The following is a 20,409-nucleotide window of genomic DNA, read 5'->3' on the forward strand; positions in this document are numbered from 1 at the left end:
CCCCTGGGCCAATCAGCGCCGGGGCGGGGCGGGGCGGCGCTGCCGGTACCCGTTACGGCGCGAGGCGAGGGCGGAGGCGGCGGCTGCGGCCAGGTGGGTACAGGGCCGCCGCGTCGCCGTACGTCCGGACGTACGTACGTGTGTGCGAGGGGCGGGGTCTGCCGGGGACGAGGTCGGGGGGGCGGTGGCGGCGGGGCGCGTGCGCGGCGGGGCGGGGCGGGCGCGGTGGGCGGCCCCGGCGGCGATCCGGGATGTCGGGCTGGCTGCTGGTGACGTAGCGCGCCGCTCGCGCCGCGGGAAGGGCCGCGCCAGACCCTCCCCCGGTCCGCCGCCTCCCCCCCGGCCCGGCCCGGTCCCCTCCGTTCCTCTCCGTGCCCCCCCTCCCGTCCGCCATGGTCAGCGCCACCGCGGCGGCGGCGGCGGGAGCGGGCAGGGCGCCGCGTCGCCCCGGGGCCGCCGCCAGGCATGTGCCAGGCCCGGCCGCCGCGTGAGCGCCGCCACCGGCACCGGCAGCATTGTCCGCGCCCGCCCCGGGCCCAAGCCGTGAGTGTGGCGTTGGGCGGGCCGCCCCCTTCCCACGGGGAAGGGCGGCGCGGCGGGAGGGAAGCGGGAGGGAGGCGGGAAGGGGGTGTGTGGGGGTCCCACCTCCCCGGGGCAGGGGTGGGGGGGGGGTGGGCACGGGCCGGCCGGTGGCGGGAGGGGGAGTCCCCGTCCTCACCTCCCGGTTCCTCCGGTGCTCTTCCCCAGCAGGGCGGCGGGTGCCATGAATAGCAGCGTCGCGTGTCCCCCCGCCGCCGCCTCCCGCCGCCGCCTGCAGCGTCGGGATCGATAGAGGCGGGGGCTGCGGGCGCACTATGGCCGGCAGCGGCTACACGGACCTGCGGGAGAAGCTCAAGTCCATGATGCCCTACCGGGACGGCCACAAAGGCGGCGGCAACGGCGGGAGCCTCCCGCGGGAGCCCCCCGAACCCCCTTACGATCGCAAGCGGCGGCACCAGGAGGACTCCGGCTCCGAGCCCAGCGACTACGAGGAGCAAAAGGAGGAGGAAGAAGCTCGGAAAGTCAAAAGCGGCATCCGCCAGCTTCGCCTCTTCAGCGCCGAGGAGTGCGCCAAGATCGAGGCGCGGATCGAGGAGGTGGTGTCCCGGGCGGAGAAGGGGCTCTACAAGGAGCACACGGTGGATCGGGCCCCGCTGCGAAACAAGTATTTTTTCGGGGAAGGCTACACCTACGGGTCTCAGCTGCAGAGACGAGGCCCCGGCCAGGAGCGGCTGTACCCCCGAGGGGAGGTGGACGCCATCCCGGAGTGGGTGCACGACCTGGTGATCAGGAAGCTGGTGGAGCACCGGGTGATTCCCGAGGGCTTTGTGAACAGTGCCGTCATCAACGACTACCAGCCGGGGGGCTGCATTGTCTCCCACGTGGACCCCATCCATATCTTTGAGAGGCCCATCGTCTCCGTCTCCTTCTTCAGCGACTCGGCGCTCTGCTTCGGGTGTAAATTCCAGTTCAAACCCATCAGGGTCTCGGAGCCCGTTCTCTTCCTGCCTGTCAAGAGGGGAAGCGTCACGGTGCTCAGGTAACTCGCCCGCATCGCCGAGGCCTCCGCTAATGTGCCGGGGCTGGGTTGTGTAACGCGAATCACGAGGCACGGGGATGCACACCCTGACGGCAGTTCGGGCTTGATCTCACCCGCCTATAGGCATGCAGGGTCTCGCTGCAGTGGAAGGGGTGAAGGAAAGAGCTGGGGGGGGTCCTGCCGCCACGGTGGATGGGGATTGAGGGGGGTGTCCTCTCCACAGGGCTCAAGGCGAGTCCTGGCAGGAACGTGGCCACTTGTGGAGCCGAGCTTTGCCGTAGTTCCTGTAAATGGTTAAAATAACACATCGAGGCACAAAATGGATTCTCTGCCCAAGAGTGATCAGAGCGGAGCAGCTGGTTGGGACGGGGCTGCTGGGTCTATTCTTAGCTCGGCCGGTGTCTCCCTGACCTGACCTTAAGCATGGAGAGGAGGTGTGAATGGCCTCGTCTTCCCAGTCTGTAAACTGGGAATGCTAAACCCTTCCCTGCCCGATGCTGTTGGGGAGACCGGAGTGCAGAGCCCTGTGGGACTGTCACTTGGAAACGTGGTGGGTCATGTGTGCAAGAAAGGACTTCACGTGTATTCTTGCAAGCGGGGGAAGAGCTGTGGAGGTGAAATGACCTGCCCAAGGTCACTCAGCCGGTCGGTAGTAAAGCTGGGATTGGTACTGGGAAACACCTGCTTCCTAATCCCCCCTGCTTCCCGATACGCGCTGGGCAGGCAGGTGAGGGGACAGGCAGGGTGTGCGCAGGCTGGTGCGTACCGACAAGCCGGTGTGCAAGCCTTGGGGAGGGCGGACCAAAGCCCAGCGCCGGGGCTGCCTGACTCGGTGAGGTGTCCCTGAAGGTCAGAGTGCTCCCTGCAGGTTTCGCCAGGGCTCTGCCAGCAGTGCTTCCAGCTACCAACTGTATCCTCGTTTGGGGTTTTAATTTTTTTTCTAATTTTTTTTTTTTTTTTTGGCCTGGTGAAGGTCCAGGCTGCTTTTCAGGGCTCCCAGGCCGTAACACAATCCTCTGCTTTGGCTTGTAAAGTGATCGCCACAGGGTTCGGGAAGGAATTTTTCCCCCCCCACGTACACGCAGCCTCACACCGTTGACTAGTGCATCAATAATAAATGCTGAGATCTCGCGTAGCTTTTATCTCGGAAAAGCTGCACAAACATTAACTAATCCTCGCCGTACCCCCTGCGTTAGGTAACTTCTGTGGATTAGCGAGGGATGAGGGAGGCTGCAGAGGGAAGCGTGAATGGCGTTGAGGTCATTTTCCTGTTCTCTGGTGGGTCAGCCGGGGCAGGGAGGGTGCAGGGGGTGGCAGAGGTCAGGGTGATTTCATGAAACGGGACCAGAGGGGGACCTAACCTGCCGCACGTCCTTTTTACCGCAGAGCAGGCTCCGTCCCTGGGGATGGAGGCTGCTGGGTGCAAGGCAGACACTTTCCGTCGTCTCCTCTTAGACAGGAGAAGGGAAACTTTCTACTCTAATTTTCCTGCTGTTGATGTGAACCCCTGTGCTGCCTTTCCCTGGGGAGGGGGGGCTGGTGTAAATAGCTGTGTGTCCTTTCACAGCCAGAAGCCTTGGTTTTTTTTTTGAAGGACAGTGAGAGTTTTTTTTTCTGCCTACGAGCGTACTGGCAGAGCTGTTAACACAGGGTCTGTCTGTCGTAGTCAAAGCCAGTAGGAAAACTCTCGTGGCTTTAGGTCCGAAGGAGCATCGGGACGCCTCAGTGGAGGATGGTGAGAGAAGGGAGAGGTGCTTTTCTCTGCTCTGGGACAAGAAAATGACTCTCACTCTTCTCCCAAAACTGCCGGGAAGAGGCATCTTGTCTCAGGGCTCCCGGAACCAGAGCAGGGTGTCTCCCAGGCCTGTGTGTTTGAGTTGTTGGCCAGCGTCACCTGGGTGCCGTAATCAGTATATTAACGTGGCTGAAACAATGGTACAAATCAAACAAAGGTATCTTTTTCCCTCTAAATTTAAGGGTTGCTTTCTGACTGACCTGCCACAGCCGTTCACTAGCTTAATCCGTGGTTAGACATTCTGCTTTCCAGCAAATAATAGACTTTAAACCGGGGATTATTTCAATTTTGGTACAGCAGTTAGCAGATACTTAGCACTCACTTAAGAGAGATTCCGCCAAAGTGATTGTTCTGTGATGATATGATCCTGGCTGGATACAAGTTCCTCGATTCCGAGACTCCCGGCAGATCTCCTTGTCTCCTGCAGATCTCCATGTCTCCCCTCTAACCCCAGCAATTTGTGAGGAGTGGGAAGAGGTGCAGACTTGTCGGTAGGCTCTCGGGGCTGTACCTCTGAAATCCAGCCCTTGGTCATGTTTAAGTCAGCTCCCCAAACTTGGCTTTTTCTCCTGCCAGTAAACAGTTGCTGAAAGCAGTTGCCCTGGAGATGGGGAAACGGCGCAGATAGAAATGGCATGCTTGTAATGTCTGTGATTCAAATATTGCTGGGTCAGTGGCTGCTGCTGGCGTGCCGCCTTTCCGGGGAAGCCAGGATAGCCACATGTGTTTGGTTACCGTGTGGAACTCGTGAGGATCTAAAGAAAGCTGTCAGATCTCTCTCTTTGCCCCCACGTCGTTCTCCGGCTCTCCCCAGATCACCCGTGTCCCGTTCCTACTCTCAGCAGCCTACTCCGAATTGTCCTCCTAATTTTGTAGCCACCTACCCGGCAGGGAGTTCACAGAGGGGCTTTCCCCGTATCCCTCCCTTGACTTTATTTGCCTACCACGAAGCAGGCTGTGGTGTTGGCAAACACTGAATCCTCCTCAAAGTCGCTGGAAAGTATTCAGATCTCGAGATGACAGGTTAGTGTTTAAAAGGTGGACAGGAGATTCTCCTGGCTGGGCTGTGCACCTCTGCCAGCAGGAGAAAGGCTAAGCCACCCCGCGACCTGCTAACGAGCCCTTTACTCTTCCAGCAAGGTACTCCTTCCTCTCCTTTTGCATGTGCCGTGAAGATTTGCCCTTGTAGGTTTCGACATCTAGAAGATGTCCTCCAGTCCCCTCTTGTCCCGCAGCCCCAGGAAGCGGGTGTTCCTGCAGGTTTGTCCTGCTGCCAGCCAGGCCAGGAAAAAAGCGTCAGCAGTGCCTTGGCTTGTGCTGCTCTTCTCGGGCAGTCGGAGTGAAGGTGGATGTCCGTCCTGTGGACCATCAGCTGTCTGTTGGGGGCTGCTGGCTGGACCACGTTTGTGGGTTTTCTTTTTTTTAACAATAATTTGATAAGCATCAAATCGATAGAAGCAGTGGGGAGGAGATGGAGGAATTTGCCCATTCAACTTGGGAACATGTGCTTTGACACGGAAAAAAGGGTGGAAGCTGAGGGGTGCGGAGCCAGCCGGGGCCGGTGGTTCCAGCCGGACCCCTGCACCGTGCGGGAGCCCTACACCATGCCCTGTAGCTGCTGTCATGGGTAGCGAATCTCAACACCAAGCCAACTTTTGCATAACTGCCGGGTGTTGCGTCTCAGTACTGTGGTTGGAAATAGCGGAGCTGCAGTTAGCCAGAGGAATAAATGACCAAAGGTAACATTTCCCAAGTTCTGAGAGCCTGTGTGCCATGCAGGCTTCCCTTCTGCAGCTGGTGAGTGCTCCAGGTCGTCTCCCTGCTGTTTGTAATAGCAGTGGAAACATCATGATGTTTGTCTCTCCTGTTGTCTCGAGGCATGCCTGATGGTAGCGTAATTGGAGCTGGTTGGAGTCTCTGAAGGATGAACCTGCTTTCTTCTCAGCTGGAGGAATCTCTCCGCAACTGCCTGGATTAGAGGCTTTTCCAGAAAAGTCTGATCCCTCAGAACAGGCCGTTGGTGCAGAGGAAGTTCTGTGTGTGCCAGTGGTGATGAGGCAAATAGATTTGTTCAAGCTCTGCTTGAACTGGTTGGTGTCACATCCGTGGTTTGTGGCAGCAGCTTTCCTGAACCACAAGTAAAGCCTCGAGTTGCTCAAACCCTGCGATGGGCCAGCGTGTGAGGGCCCTCTGCCTCTGAGCTGGCCTGGCTGTCGTCAACCCCTAGAAATATTTCTCGTTAGAGACTCTGCAGAACTTCATGGCCTCCTTTCTGGTGATGTTTGTACAAAAAAATCTGATCTGCTTTCATCTCCCTGTGAATCAGTTATGTTGTGGCTCGGCAGCAGCTCTTCTGGACGGAAAAAGAGAGTCGGGGAGGAGTTGGGGGTATAAGATCTGACAGGTTGGTTAGGAGTTGGAGTGTTAGTTGGGGGAGTGTGTGAATGGCATCTGCACCTCCCTGTGTTCTTCCGGAAAATGCTCTAGGCTGGAGACATCACGCTCAGGTGTTCTGGTGGGCAGCAATTTAGGTTTTTCCTTACCCAAGTTATCTTTTACCTTGTGCTTTGATTTTTGTTTTCTGGGCAATAAATCTCTGGGTAGACCCTCAATATCGTTACAGGTGTTTTGTTGCAGTGTTTGCCCCTTCACCCATCAGCAGGATGCGGCAAGGCCGGGCAGTGGGTGAGAACTCCATGCTGGCACGAAGCAGAACAAGTGTGACAAAACCAAATAATCTTTTTCTTCCATTTCTCTGCCTGCTGCCTGTGCGAACCCCTTTGCTGGAGCGCCCTGTAGAGAGATGCCATCACTATATCTGATAAGGTGCAAGCTGAGTTTTCCCACACCAGCATGGCACTGGGGCAGACTGGTGGGTCCCCATTAGGGCCTCAGATAGGGGTAGTGGGGCGGTTGCTTTGGTGCTGCCCACGTGCATCTGGGACCACGAGCTCTGCCTGGCGCTGCCCTGAAAGTAGCTGGGAAGCGGGTTCCTGCCTGGGGAGTGAGGACGAGTGGCCAGGCTGACATCTCGTGATGGAGAGCGCAGGTCTGGAAGCAGACCTTTTCCTGATGTTCAGGGTGTCGCTGGGGATGTGCTGAGTTGAATCTTAACGTGGGTGATATTAATGAATTCGCTGGAGCTTGACGCAGAGATTCCTGGAACATAATAGAGCATCATCATAAGCCCTTTCGCATAGCGTTGTCTTGTTCTGCAATGCCCCGGAGGACGGGGAGGATGGACATCAACCCCTGTTGTAACTGATCAGGGTTCAGACTCTTAACTCTCTTCTCAAAGCAGTAAATCCATCTCTGAGGTGTGCGTTTCTCACTGAGTGGGTGGGTTATCTAACCAGATGAAGGAAACCCAGTCCCATCCCCAGAGAAAACCCGTGTGTGCGTGATCTGTTTTCTGCTCCGAGTGTCCTGAATAACCTGCAAGGCGATGACCCTGGCTGTGCTCCTGGAGGGCTGGCTGACAGCCCGCGTGGCAGCAGCTTCATGGTAAAGCCTCGTGGGGAGAGTGGGCTCAGTGATTTCTGCTTCAGATTAAACTGGCGTGGGGGTGTACTAGCTTTGTGTGGCATGAGCAGCCTTCGCCCAAGTCCCTTCAAAGGTCCTCCTGTCTTTGCCAGCCATTTTGGGAGGCTCTGTAGGCATTTACCTTCTCTTTTCCCCGTGTTGGACTCTAGAAGGCTCTTTTGTGAACAGACACTCTCCAAACAGCAGGTAGAGGGCAGGCCCACCTCTCGGACCTGCTCGTTGGCACCCATGTGAGTGACGAGATGTGCTCCTGGCAGGGTGGTTTGTGTGTCCAAGCAGGTGTTCTGGTTGCTCTCCACAGACCTGCTGCGATCTCATGTGCTGTTCTGGACCCCCGTAATTGTGCTGAACAACCAAAGCAGCTGCAAGAAAAACAATCCTGTGTGGTGCAGGTAGCTGGGGCCTTCATTGTCCATGACTCTCCTCCCGCCTGCTAGAAATGTGGAGTAGGTGAAGTCACCTCATACAGCAAAAGACTCTCCTGCCGAGAATGGCTACTTGTGTGCCGTGCAGCTGCTTGAGCCTGGTGTAATATTCATCAGCCCAGGTAGCTGGGCCCTGGCAAACCAGGGAGGTTTGCAGGTCTGAATTTGAAGGTTACCCCCTGTGCGTTGTGTTGGGGTTGGGCTGTGCTGGGGGGTGGTGTTTGGATCGTGGCTGAGGATGCGCCACATGGCGGGTAGCAGAGAAGGCGAGGGTGCTGAGATGGCAGCGTCTGTGCCCAGGTAAGGGGAGTGAGATGCTCGACTCTTACCACCGCCGCGCTGCCTCCTCGACTAACAAATATTCTCATCGACTCCAGCACGTGTCCGTGTCTGGGTATGCTGCACATGTCAGCCGTGAGAGATGGTTTTTCTTGGCGACATGCATGAGAAGATGCTTTGGAGCAATGTGCTGATTTTTTCCCCTGTTGCTCTCTAATTTCTTGATAAATGAATTGGCGGAATTTACACTCCATAAACTCATTTTCTACATGTCTTACTTCACAGTGTTGTGGCGGGTGGCAGTTTCCTCTGGTGTATGCTAAAAAATCGAGTCCAGAAAAACACACAAAAAAAGCCCCGACTCTCCTCATTCTTTCCTGAAGTTTCTTCCTTCCAATAAGTCTAGCTCCTGTGTGCCTGGGGAATGGTGTTTGGAGGAGGAATTCCTGGTGGAAGTTAGGAAATGACTGGCCAAACTGAGTTGTTGAGGCTGGCAACCACTTTCTGCTTCTGCCTGTCATCTTTCTCACAGTGGCTTTTTGTTTTTGTTGTCAGTGGATATGCAGCCGATGAAATTACACACTGTATTCGACCACAGGACATCAAGGAGAGAAGAGCTGTCATCATCCTTCGAAAGTAAGTGTTGAAGCCCTCTGGACAGTAAGATAAACTTGGATGTGGTGGTGTGATGTTTCCTAAGGTGCTTTTGAAGAAACACTTTAAAACTGCCATGCTTGTTAATTTCCTGGCTTGATCTTACATCTTGATTAGCTGTCACTCTGATGCTCATTTGTGTCTTGCCGTACCCATTGCTTGGCCGGTGGAAGTAGATGGAACTTGTTACTGCAGAGTTAATCACTTCTTGGCTCTGTGCAGCAGTACTTCATTGTAATGTCTGTGTTTGCAAGCCCTGTTCATGTCCAAACACCTGGCTTTCATTGGCTGCCTAACTCCAAACAGCTAGGATTTCAGACTCTTGTTCTGGGCTGCATATTCAGGTGTCTGATTGTGTGATACCCACATGTGTGAGTTACTGGGCAGTCCTTTGAAGCTGGTGCTCGCAATGAAGAATCTCCTATAAAGCAGATAAGGTTTTCTCAGTAGCATGGCTTTCATTTCCTGGGGAGAGGGAGGAAGACACTGGCTTTGAAGGGAAACGGATGCAGTGAATTTAGCAATCAATTTACAGCGCTTGTCCTTCAAGTCAGTGTTGGGAAGCCAAGCTCTGTGAGCTGTATCACACGCTTCCTGTTTTAGAAGATACGCTGTCCTAGTCAGCTGATGGCGTTTCATCAGCCAGTGCCTGTTCCTAAAGGTCCTCAGAAAATGGAGAAAAAATAAACCAACCTCACCCCAAACTCCCGCAGTATGACCCTTTTTTGTGCCCAGAAATGTCCTCTCTCCTCAGTTTCTTCTGCTAAGAGACCAAAAAATGTGACTGCCACATGTTCACCCGTGTGGATTGTGCCTTAGAAGATGTTAGCAGTAATTCTGCTGTCAAGAAATATTTTTGCAAGTGGAAACACACATGACTTGAGTAGTGCAAACTCAAGACGAAAGCGTGGGCATGAGGGCAGGGCTGCAGTTGTGGCCCGGGCTGGCATAAGGCTAGCAGGCAAGCGGTCTAGATTCACGCTTGCTGAGCTTTTGGCCAGCTTAGTTGGTTTTAAAACAAGTCTGGCAACTTTGTAAAGATACGGCACAAAGCCAGTGGAGTGGCGTTGGACATCTGGTTAGAGAGACCCATGAAATGGAGGCAGGAAAAACAGCAGCCCTGAGGCGTTAGCCAGGCGAAATCAGCACACACCCAGCAAGGCAGGTTGAGATGTGGCAGGTGGGATGAAAGAAAGAAAGATTAGAAGCAAACCACCCCATAGCTGGTTATTGCCACATGAGGTTTAAGGCGAGAGGGTTGTGATAGGAACTAAAAGGCTGTTACGTTCGCCTTACTGGTTACTGCAGCCAGCGAAAAGCAGTGTGAGTGCTGACAAGTGGAAGACATCTCCAAATCCCGTAGCTGCTTTAGTTGGGCTTTGGGATAGAGAAGCTGCCTGTCCTAGGTTGTGGACCAGTTCCCTAGACGTGGCAGACTCGGCTAAATAAGCTAAAGCTGCCCAAACTGATGTAGATATTTAACATACTTGTTTCGACTGGCTTTGCCTCTTGCTTTCCCCAGCCTCAGTAAGATAAGGGTGCTGAGTTATTTCAGCCTGGCCTGACTAATCTCCTATAAACCAGATACAGTTGGATGTATGTATGGCTGGCTGAGATGTACCCGGCTGACCTGGTACATCGCTGCTGAAGAGACAAAGTCAGTTAGCTCCTAGCAGGGCCATATTGGCTGTGTTTGCTTAGCCATCCTTCTGTAGCAGTGTGTCCTTCTGTCTTCCCCTGATTTTTAGGGGCCTGATTTGCTTAGCGTTAGAGCAGAAGTGTCTCTGCCCAGTCAGATGCAGACAGCGATGGGCTGACTTGACTGTCAGGCTGAATGAAACCACAACGGGATTTTTCTCTTGAGCAAAGTGGAAACCCCCTGGTAATTATTTTTGTGTAATCTCCATAGAGCTTAGCAGCCTGGTGAATACACGGCAATTGCCCATTTGCCAAAGGGTGCACGCTGATTGCTGCCAAATAGAGCTTATTAATTGCTGCTTATCCCTTGTGACGGCGGCTGTCTCCTCGCCGAGTCCCGTGTGCATGCATGCATGCACAGCAGGGCTGCGGTGACCTTTGTTTGCGCTCGCATCCCCGCGGCATCTCTTGCTGCAGCGAATGCCATTCCCTCGTCCCGGATCATGCGACTTCGTGCAGTCTGAAATAGCGAGTTATGCAACTAGCAAAACAGCTCCTTCCGCTGGTAACCTGCTAGCACAAGAGGCTTGGGAGCAGCCAGTGGCCTGGTAAAACTCCTCTTCCTCCTTTTCGTAGTAAGAATCAGCCTCGAGCTTTCCAGCAGGAGCGGATCAGTTGGGGCATACAGCAGCATAAACTTTGCTGTATCTCGGAGCTGGGATATTCGGCTCTGAATAGGCTTCTGAATAGCTCTGAATAGAACCTGCTGGGTTCCAGACGTTTGAGTCTGGATCTGCTCTTGCCTCTACTCCGAGTGTGTCGTTCTAGAGATGGTTTTTGCTGGCAGCAGCAGGAGAACAAAGCTGCGCGAGCTGGAGAAGTGACTGAGTTTTGCAGGATGCTCGAGAGTGGCGTGGTTACCAAGTAGGTCATAAACACTTCAGTGCTGTAGTGTGATGATATTTACAGTGTTTCCTGCGTATCGGAGTGCAGGGTTGCGGGGAGCCAGCAAGGTTTGGAAGCGCTTTGAGCAAGAAGCTGGGGGAGAGGAACGATGCTCTCAATTTCAGGAGAAGCTGAAAGAGGTAGGGGATAGAAATGAGACCTATTGAAGTGGGTCTCAAAAGTCGTTTTGGAGGGTTTATACTGCCATTTAGAAGCAGTTACATAGGGGGGTCATTCTATTTAACTTGAACTTTGGTAGGTAGTTTGCTCTCTGTTTTTAGTGTAGCCTCTCCTCGCACCTGCTCCTGCAGCTCATACCTGCATTGCTTTGTGGACAGAGAGAGCGTGGCTGGTGTTCCCTTGCCCTTGCAGTATATTTGGTGGTTTGTTTGTTTTAATTGCAGGCCTGTAGTTGCTGTTGTATTTGAGAGGTATTTAAACCACCTAACTTGTCCAGGGCAGGATCCACAACGCCTTTGGTGTTCCTAGCTGGACTGGGTCCAGTCCTGGAGCCGACAGCAGCTCAGGAGGACGGCGTTGTGGACTAGCGCAGGCTCCAGCCTGGCAGCTGCCTGTGGAAGTGTTCCTTGTTTCTGGCATGCTGGCCGGACTTGGGCTGCCGTGCCCAGCTTTGCCTGTGCCCAGCCTGGCATCGCCCTGGTTAACTGAAGAGGCTCTTCCCAATGGGGGAGAGGAAGCTTGGCAACTGGACGTGCTTCCTAACAGAAGTTTAAGTTGGGGTTCTCCTGTGGAAACTCCCTTAGGAGCTAAAGCTCAGCGCTAGAGGGCAAGTAGTGGTTCTCCCCTTTCTTTCACCCAGACCCCTTTTGTATTCACCCCTAATCCGAAGGAGGGAGACAGGCTGCGGCAACACTATCAGGGAGCCTTTCCTTCTGGGAAGCGGCTTGGATCCTCCTGAAATGGGCAGCTCTGGAGCACGAGCACCACCTTTTAGTGTGCTTTGCCCGTTCTTAGGCTTCAGTCTGTGTTTTGAAATAGACTTCAGCGGTGCTTGTAAACTGAGACTAGTAACTGTGCTGTGCTTGGAGACGGTGATAGCGCTGTGATAAGACGCTGCGCCATCGAGTTTTCCTTCCTGCTGCTCAGTCTGCTGCCTCCTTCCACGTGTGCATGGCTGCAGTTTTGCCTGGACTAGCGACAGTTCTGCTCTGGGACGAGCTGTGCTTGCTCTCTGGTGTAGCTTGAGCACGTTTCTATCCGGGCATGAACAAGGTGGTGCTGTGCTGGTGGAAGGGATGTGCTGCAGCTTCTGTTTGCTAGACCTTCTCCTGACTTGTACTTCAACTCTTTAAACCTCTTAGTCAAGCTGAGAAGTGCCTGCCCCCGTGAGGTCTTGAGACAGTAGGGAGTTTCCAGATAGAAGCAGTTATTACTGTTGTAGGTGATGATGAATTTTGCAGGGTATCTGCCAGGTGGCTTAACTGGAGCTGCGAGTTATTGAGGAGTCACTGTGATTTCATAGGATTTCACAGGGGCTCCAACGCCCCTATTCTGTACCCTGTAACTGGGATTGCAGTGAGCCCAGCACCATTCGCATTCACCTCATGACTGTGCTGTCCCTAAGCCTTCCTCTTCCCTCTAACCAAGGCAGCAAATGTTAAAGCTGAAGCTTCAAGTACCAGAAAGCTGCAGCTTGCTCCGCTGTTGAGCGTGACAGTCCTGACCCTCTTCCTGAGCTAAGTGGCTGGGATTGAGGGTTCTGCTTCAGCACATCTTGGACAAATGTCTGCTGTAGCGTGCTAGTGGTTCTGTAGAAACTCCTTGCAAATTCTCTTCTCTTTAAATATTTGCAGAACAAGACTAGATGCACCTCGATTGGAAACAAAATCCCTGAGTAGCTCTGTGTTGCCACCAGGTTATAACTCTGACCGTCTATCGGGAAGCAACCGGGACCAGATCCTGAAACCAAAGCGGTCCCATCGCAAAGCAGATCCTGACGCTGCTCACAGGTAGGATGATCTCTCAATGAGCAATGTTTTGGATGGTATCTCTAGGTCAGTGCATGTTTGAGGCTCCTGGCCTTTGATAAGAGAGACTGCACAGCACGCTTGAAAACATCTTAGTTTGCACCTCCCAGGTGCTTCCTGTGGTGTACAGATCTGTTTTATCAGAATGAAGTTCTTCATATGTTCCTCCTAGGCTTGCGGAGGCTAAGCTCTGGCAATAAGCAGCTTACATTGTTTATCCTGTGAGTGGCATAATGAAGAAGCAATAGATTTGGCTGGCTCTTGATAATGCAGTCATTCAGAACAATAGTTTCCCTGCAGCTAATTATTTTTGACCTCTATTGCCAAGCAACCTGTGCAGCTGCGTTAAACTATATTATGAAAGCAGTCTTGGGAGAGAACGCGAGGTTTTGCTGTCTGGGAAAGGTGAAGGCCTTCTTGGGAAGCTTCTCAGACATGTTTTGGTTCCAGAGCTGCATGTGTATATTTTTGGGTGTGTAACCAGACTGTGGGAATGTGTAAGCCTGACCTTCAGGGGAGCTGCTTGCTGAGGTTTCAGACAACTTGAGCTCTGCAGCAAGGCTTCCCTTAAACACCACCGTGCTGTGTGTGAACGTACTGATAGCCGTGAGCGATAGCCAGTCTGCCAGCTGTCATGCAATATTTCTGGTATTCTCCAATTCCAAAGCTTCCCGAAGATCAAGACTGCGTTCTCTGCACATCCTCTAAAAACCGAAAGTTGGCTTGGTCTCAGGGCTTGGCCGCTGTGTGGTCCCAGACCGTGTTTCAACCTGTCCTGGAGGGAGGAGGGTGGGGATGGCTTGTTTATGAGCAGTGTTCATTCACCTGGACTCGGACTGACTGGGAAGATAGATCAAGAAGAGAAGGTAGCCTGCAAATGAAAGCTTACCTCTGAGCACGCAGTGAGCCGGCGTGTGATTAGAGAAGCGATCACGCAGGGCAAATCTGCAGATCTGTGAGAGCTGGTGTTCAGCTTGATGTGACCTTATCAGGGTGAGGGTGTGTGTGTGGGGAACGGACCTTGCATAAACTTCTGCTCCAGGTAGGTATCAAAAATATGTTTTTCTCTTCCTTTGGCCTCAAAGACTCCAGTTTAACATACGTAAATAGCATGGATATCAGATAGCGGTATCTCTTAGAGGAGCTCTGCAGTTGGCACCTAGGATAAAATAAGTGGTCTGTGCAGCCCACCAGCCCAGTCCGACTACAAAGCGATTGCAGGCGAGAGTAGAGGCAGCTTTGCAGAATAACAATTGCACAGTGCTAACATTTGGGAGAACTAGTGAGAGGACAGAGGATTTTGGAGCTGTGGTTTGATCCTGCACCACAAGCACCCCAGCAGCTTAAATAGGAGCTCAGCTCTGTGCTGCGAGTTCTGCTGTAGGAGAGGCAAACCCCTCTGCCCAAGGGATGTTTCTTGAGGCCACAAGCTGCACTTAAAAAGAGGTGACTGAGCTGTTTGGAAGCGTTCCTGGTGGAGGTAAAGACCAAAACTTGCCCTGGGAAGGGGAAGGACTTGCATCATCGAAAGCAAAGTCCTCAGCCTCCTCATGGGAGGTGCAACTTGGTGATCTGTTCCTGCTCTGCTGAGTGCCCAGTACTGGGAAAGCAGTGTGGAAACAGTCAGTCATAGCGCTCGAAGTATGCAAAACTGCAGATGGTGTCCGCACAAGGAACGTCTAAATCCTGTTGTGGATGTGCTCTCACTCCCTCTTTCTCTCTCTCTCCATAGGCCACGGATTCTAGAAATGGATAAAGAGGAAAACAGGCGCTCAGTCCTCTTACCAAAACATAGGAGACGGAGCAGCTTCAGCTCCGAGAACTATTGGCGAAGGTCTTACGAGTACACGGAGGACTGTGATGAGGAAGAGGAGGATGGCAGCCCAGCCAGGAAAGTTAAAATGAGGCGACACTGAGGATTGCACTTTCCAGGCTCGTGGAGCTGATGAGATTGGCCTCCAGTCTGTGAAAACTTTTTCCTCCCTCTGGCTATCTTCCATCTAGCTTCAGTTTTGGTTTTTCCTTTCAGGCTGAAGAGTAAACAGGAAGGATCTAGCAATTTGTTTTTATGAATGGAGGAATGCTGAGACATACATAAGGATGGAACATGTCCAGTGCACATGATGTCCTGAGTCATGGGTCAAATGGGCATCTCTCTTAGGAAGCAGATAAAGTTATGCCAGGCTGTCTGTTGGGATTTCTTTTGAAAACACCAAAAAGTTTAACTGTTTCATTGCGCAAGATTCAAGAATTGTATTTTTGGGGTTTTTTTTTTTTGCTTTAACTTTCTTCCTTTCCAAATGTTCTAAATATGATGTTTGACCCCAGGAGCTGAAACTCTGTGGGGTGGCCTTGTATTCCTTGCTTCACCAAAGGGCTCCTTGGTCTGCTCTTACATAGTTGTTGGGTTTGTTTTAAGGGTGCCCTGCAGTAACTGGAAGTTTGAAGCTTTGCAGACCCCTCTTACTGCAATTGATTTCAAAGGGTTTAGGACATTTTTGTTGCACTTTAGTATCAGTTTTGAATGCCGTAGGTTTCCTTTCCAGTCCCTTTTCCCAAGCCAGTGTGGGCTCGCAGCCTTGTGTCCCTGTGTTGCCCTCTCCGAGAAGAATGTACATGAGCTCTGGTTTCTCAGTGCTGGTCTGACATGGGGTGTATTTTGCTTGAGGAGGAAGGAAAGGTGGCTGGCTTCAGTGAGGCTGGCCCAGCGTTGACCCGAGGTCCATATTGGAGCTCCGGGGCTGCCGAGCGAGTGATCGCATTGAGTACATGCTGCTTCCCAGAGCTGGAGATAGCAAAGAGGGGTAGGAGAGACGCTGTGCTTGTGAGGACGCTTGCCTTGGGACCCCCTGAGAAGAGCTCTTCTCCACTCCCTGGGGGACTGGCTTTCAGGCCCCCTACCCCTTTTAGGTGGAGAGAGTTGAGATGGCACAGCATCCCATCCCGAGGGACCGGCTACGCTCTGTCAGAGCAGGAACAGGCACTGCCGTGGCCTTGGGGGAGCTGGGCAGCTTGGCTGCAGTCTGTCCCCTCCGAGGCTGGCTCTGGGAGCGAGGACGCTGCGAGGGTCTAGTTCGACCCCAGTTCAGTGCATTCAGCAGCTACTACTGCAGTAGTAGCCTGCCGCCTCCTGGCTTATTCCTGCCTGCATTCCCAGGGTTGGGAGTTTTCTGGTTGCTACAGAAAACGCTGAGAGGAATAGGAATTCGGCCCCGTGGAGTTAGTGTTAGAAAGTCTGCCGCCTTCCTCCTCTTCCTCCACCCGGTTTGCGTTAGCCAAGACCGAAGCCTCGGCGTTTTCAAAGTTTGGGGCCCAACACCATATTTAGAACCGTACTTTTAAGAAACTTCCTCCAATTGATTCTTTGAACCCAAGTGATGGCAGTTGTAAGGAGTAGTCTTATTTTTAAATTTTTACTGCTTTGCCCTCCCTCAAATTGTAGTTTTTCTTAGTGTTGTGTCCCTCACACACTTCATGGTCTGCACGCTTGGCAATAAAAAGATGTAATATATTTTGAAACGCGTTTGCTGCTGTCTTGAGGGGCTCCCAGTCAAAAAAACAACCAACAAAACCCAAGCATTGTTCCCCAGAGCGTCGTTCCTTGGCGATGGAGCACGTTTGCTGACATCTGGGTCTCGGTGTCCTTTTCCTTCCTTACTGACTTCTGCAGCTCCTGCCACTCGCCCCTTGTTAGGGTTACTGCTCAGGCTGGATTTAGCAGCCACATTAGTGCAAAGGAAATAACCATCGTGTTCAGCGCTGCTGATCTGCGAGGGGCTCATAGGCGAGATCCCCAGTCCCTGTCTCTGATTCTCTTTATCCGATTGCTTTCCTGGTGAGAGCCCCCATCGGCTCAGTGCAGAGGTACAGGCACAGCCTTGCAGCCAGCCTTCAAAGGAACCCATCTTGTCTGCCCAGAGATCTGAAAGTTCACACTTCTGCTACTTCTGAAACCTTTAAAAAGCCATTTCAGACCATGCTTAGTGTTTGAAGCGGTGTTCCTCGCCCTCCCAGCTTTCTGCAGAGAATCCAGGCCAGCTCTTGGCAACAAACCCCCTGTTTTGGAAAGTTTGGCATTTCCCTGATAGCAAAACCACATGCTGGGAACAGCGTCCCTTCTCCTCCTTACGGCTGGTGCAAACATCTCCAGCAAGCTAGAGACCTGCTAGCAGGATGCCTAGCAATGGCTGTTTCTCACTGTCTTTCTGGATTCATCCTGCGTGTGCCCCGTGTCCTGTTCAGTGTCAGGTGCTGCTGACGGTGGCAGTGGTCGCTGCCAGAGGTCTCAGCTCTGCACAGCCTGCTCTCCCCCTCTTTCCCCTCCACCAGCTCCCAGTTATTGCTCCTACCTCTGCAATATGGATACGTACCTTGGTGTCTCAACTCAAAATGAAGCTGGAAGCAACCTGCCTTTCTGGGTCCACTTCCCAGTGCAGGGCTCCCGTTGGCTCTTATTTCCACTGAACAAGGCATCCTGAGGTCTTACCTCTAGCCCGGTACCAACCATCACCTAATCCCTGGCCTTGTGCAGTCTATACGCATGCAGGTATCCTTCCTCTCCCAGTCTGTTTTGGTATTCCTGCATACCATGGTCAGGAGCTCTCCCTTCCTTCCTTCCCCACTTCCCCGCATCTGTGCGGTGGGTCTGAGCCGGCAGCTGTGGCTGGAGGGACAGGAGAAGCTCCTCGCCGCAGCTGCTTTCTAGCCGCCATCTGTTCTCGTGTGCGCGTGGCTTTCAACCCTGACTGGTTGGGGCTTGACACCTTGCAGAGAGAGAGAGTGGGATGCAACCAGTCTGACCTGTATCATCTCTTGGGCGAGGAGTCCCCAGCGTATAGGCAGGCCACCTTCCCCACTTGTACAGACATTTTCTATACACATGGATGTATATGTGTAGATAACATGGTTTTTTAACTCTTTTGCACTGAACAACATTGGAGTGAAACCTTGATTTGAAACCAGAAGACACATTTTGACGTGGATCCAGATGTCTAGATCCCTTACTGTAACCTGTCTGGTAAAACTGTGGCTCAAAAATGCTGGTGATGCCCATACCTGTTCTCTGTCGCCAGTTGTGTTGGGCTGCCTGCGGGCTGCGGGTCAGGTCGGTGGCATGGGTCTGCTGCGGAGGATGGGGGTGGTGAGCTCCAATTTGGAGACAAAACTTCTCCCCATCCACTCCGCAGGGCGGGCTCATGCACGGACCTGACCCGTTCAGCTTTGTCGTGTTTGTCTGGTGCGGTCATGCGGTCCGACCTCCTCTCCATCCACCCGCAGCGTGTCGTTTGTGTAACCTGCTCAGCCCAAAACTGGGAATAAAGCTACGTCCAATGTGACAATCCCACGCACCCCAACCCACAGCCCAGACTGTGAGAACCGTCTTTCCTAAGGAAGGGTGAGGAAGCTGGGGTTTGTCCCTGCTTTTCCTCAAGCAGCGGGAGGAATTGGGGTTTGTTGCTGCTACCCGTATCTCGAGAAGACTTGGTGATCGAATTAAAGCTCTTGCATCGCTTGCGTGGGCTTGGTACATCCGTAGGAAGAGAAGGGAGGGCTGTTTGCCGGCGGGAGGTGAGCTGGCCCAGGGAGGGGCTGTCTGTCTGCCGGCAGGTCCCTGCCCGGCTTGGCTTGGCAGACAGCAGGGAAGCCCGCCTTGACACATCTGGCTCCGCACCTGCTGAACTTCTGTCCAGCTGTTAGGCAAGAGCTGTGATCCCCATCCCGAGGGCGGGTTCATCCTGGAAACGGGGCGGGGGACGTTGCTGGGACCTTTGGGGCACTCGCACCCTCGTGGTCCAAGCCCCATGGGTCGTAACAGCTGCTGTGCTTTGAGGAGGGCTTGCGGGGGGCCTGGGTCTGGACCCCTGCCAGCGGCAAATAGTCTTTTATCTGCCAAAAGCGTTCCCTTTCCCAATCGGGAGGAGAAATGTTTGGCTGAGAAGCGCGTCTCTGCTCCTTCCCGTGCCCCCTGCCCACACTTACAAGTTCTGGCTGACTTTAATTTTGTTTTTTAAAGATTCTAATTTTTTTTTTTGTTACGAATAGAAATAAATAAAAAAAAGAAACAAAAAAGAAAGTGGCAATATTTTTTTCTGTAAGCTTTTCCTAGGAAAAAGCGTGGTTTGTAACAAAGTTGTACAGTTCTGAAGTTTGAGATACGAGAAGTACTGTGTGAAACGCTGTAAATGGGGCAGAGATTATTTTATGTACAGTCTGACGCGGGGGGAATCTTTTAATTCTGGTTGATTCTTAGGAAGAATTTGGTTCTTCACTGTCAGGGTTTGGAATTTCATGGTTTCATTATTTTTTTTTTTTCTTGTATAGATTGCTGCATTAATTGAATAAAAGCAGAAAGCATCGTTCTGCCTGCCTGTGTGGTGGTGCTGGCGGCTGGGATGTGTGCCTTGCTTCTCCGCTGGCAGAAACGAGGTTGCAGGGAGCGGGGAACCGCTTCTAAATAAAGGGAGTCTCCGGTTCTCTGGGGACGGGGCGGCCAAATGCAGTGTCTGTCCCTCCCGCGCTGGCCTAGAAAGCAGGGATGGAGCACACTGCCTTCCTCCTCCTCTTCTCCATCCCTGGCGAGCAAATGTGGATGCTGTCCCCCTCCAGCTTCCACCCTGCCCCACTGCCCAGGCTTGCTGCAGGCAATGCCTGGTCCCCAGATGGCCACAAGATCCTGGGGAGGCTGCAACCCAGTTCTTCAGCCTCACGTGGAGCCCCTTAACCCCCCTGCAAGAGGGAGATGGTGGTGGATGGGCGTGTGCTGCCAGAGAGGGGAAGGGATGGATGGGGTCTGCTGGCCTCACGTGGCGGCCTTCCTCCTCCTCTTCTGTGATGAGCTCCTGCCTGGTCTGGAATGTCCTCTCCATCACCCACCCTGGAGCCCTGGGGCTGTGCGTGGGCTCAGATCCCTTCCCTCCATCCTGCAGCCCATCGCTGGGGTGTGAGGGCAGACGGGCCACCCGCTCACCTCTGGAGCGTTTTTCAATCGAAAAATCTGCGTCACCTCAATGCGGCACCTTCCCCGGGGCCCGCGTTAGTCAGCAGGGAGGGGAAGCCCTGCCCTGCCCGGGGTGACTCACCTCAAACCCGGGTGCAGGGCAGGGTTCTTCCCCTTCACCCTGGGCCTAGGCCATGCCATGGCAGGGACAATTGGTCACCAGCTGCGGACAGGGCCTGAATACAAAAGGCAAGAGCCGGCAGGGCGCTAAGCACGGCCCCGCTCGGCGCATCCGCGCCGAGCGGGGCCGTGCTCAGCGCCCTGCTGGCCTAGGGCCCAGTGGCTGGTGCCGCCATGTCGTTGAGGCACACCATGGCTGTGGGGCCTTATAGGCCAGGATGAAGCCTTGAATCCAGGATACTCCATGACCGTGGAGGCCTTGCCGCCAGGATGAGCCGTCCTCGCTGTGCCCCCAACCAACCGGGAGAGAAAAAAACGAAAGAAAGTTGGGGGGGGGGGATAAAATAAATAAATAAATAAATAAAGCGCCCACAGAGGGCGCCTGAGGTGAGGGACTACAAATCCCGTCGGCCCCCGCGGCGGAGCATGCGCAGCGCGGGTGGGGG

General features: G+C 53.5%; 1 protein-coding gene across 3 annotated transcripts; it reads left to right on the forward strand.

Moving 5' to 3' along the window:
* The first annotated feature begins 51 nt into the window (after window positions 1-51).
* ALKBH5 (alkB homolog 5, RNA demethylase) lies at window positions 52-16,365 on the forward strand. Of its 3 annotated transcripts, none has more exons than XM_054211816.1 (5): window positions 52-93; window positions 751-1,579; window positions 8,177-8,257; window positions 12,673-12,828; window positions 14,579-16,365. In XM_054211816.1, the coding sequence occupies exons 2-5, from the start codon at window positions 855-857 to the stop codon at window positions 14,760-14,762; spliced, it is 1,146 nt and encodes a 381-aa protein (XP_054067791.1). In that variant the 5' UTR covers window positions 52-93; window positions 751-854; the 3' UTR covers window positions 14,763-16,365. The 3 variants fall into 3 exon arrangements, with proteins under 3 accessions (XP_054067791.1, XP_054067790.1, XP_054067789.1); XM_054211815.1 differs by lacking the exon at window positions 52-93 and adding an exon at window positions 232-543 and having other exon boundaries at window positions 748-1,579; XM_054211814.1 differs by lacking the exon at window positions 52-93 and adding an exon at window positions 233-543.
* Window positions 16,366-20,409: the final 4,044 nt, after the last annotated feature.

The sequence above is a fragment of the Rissa tridactyla genome, chromosome 8 (assembly GCF_028500815.1).
Source record: "Rissa tridactyla isolate bRisTri1 chromosome 8, bRisTri1.patW.cur.20221130, whole genome shotgun sequence".
NCBI lineage: Eukaryota > Metazoa > Chordata > Aves > Charadriiformes > Laridae > Rissa > Rissa tridactyla.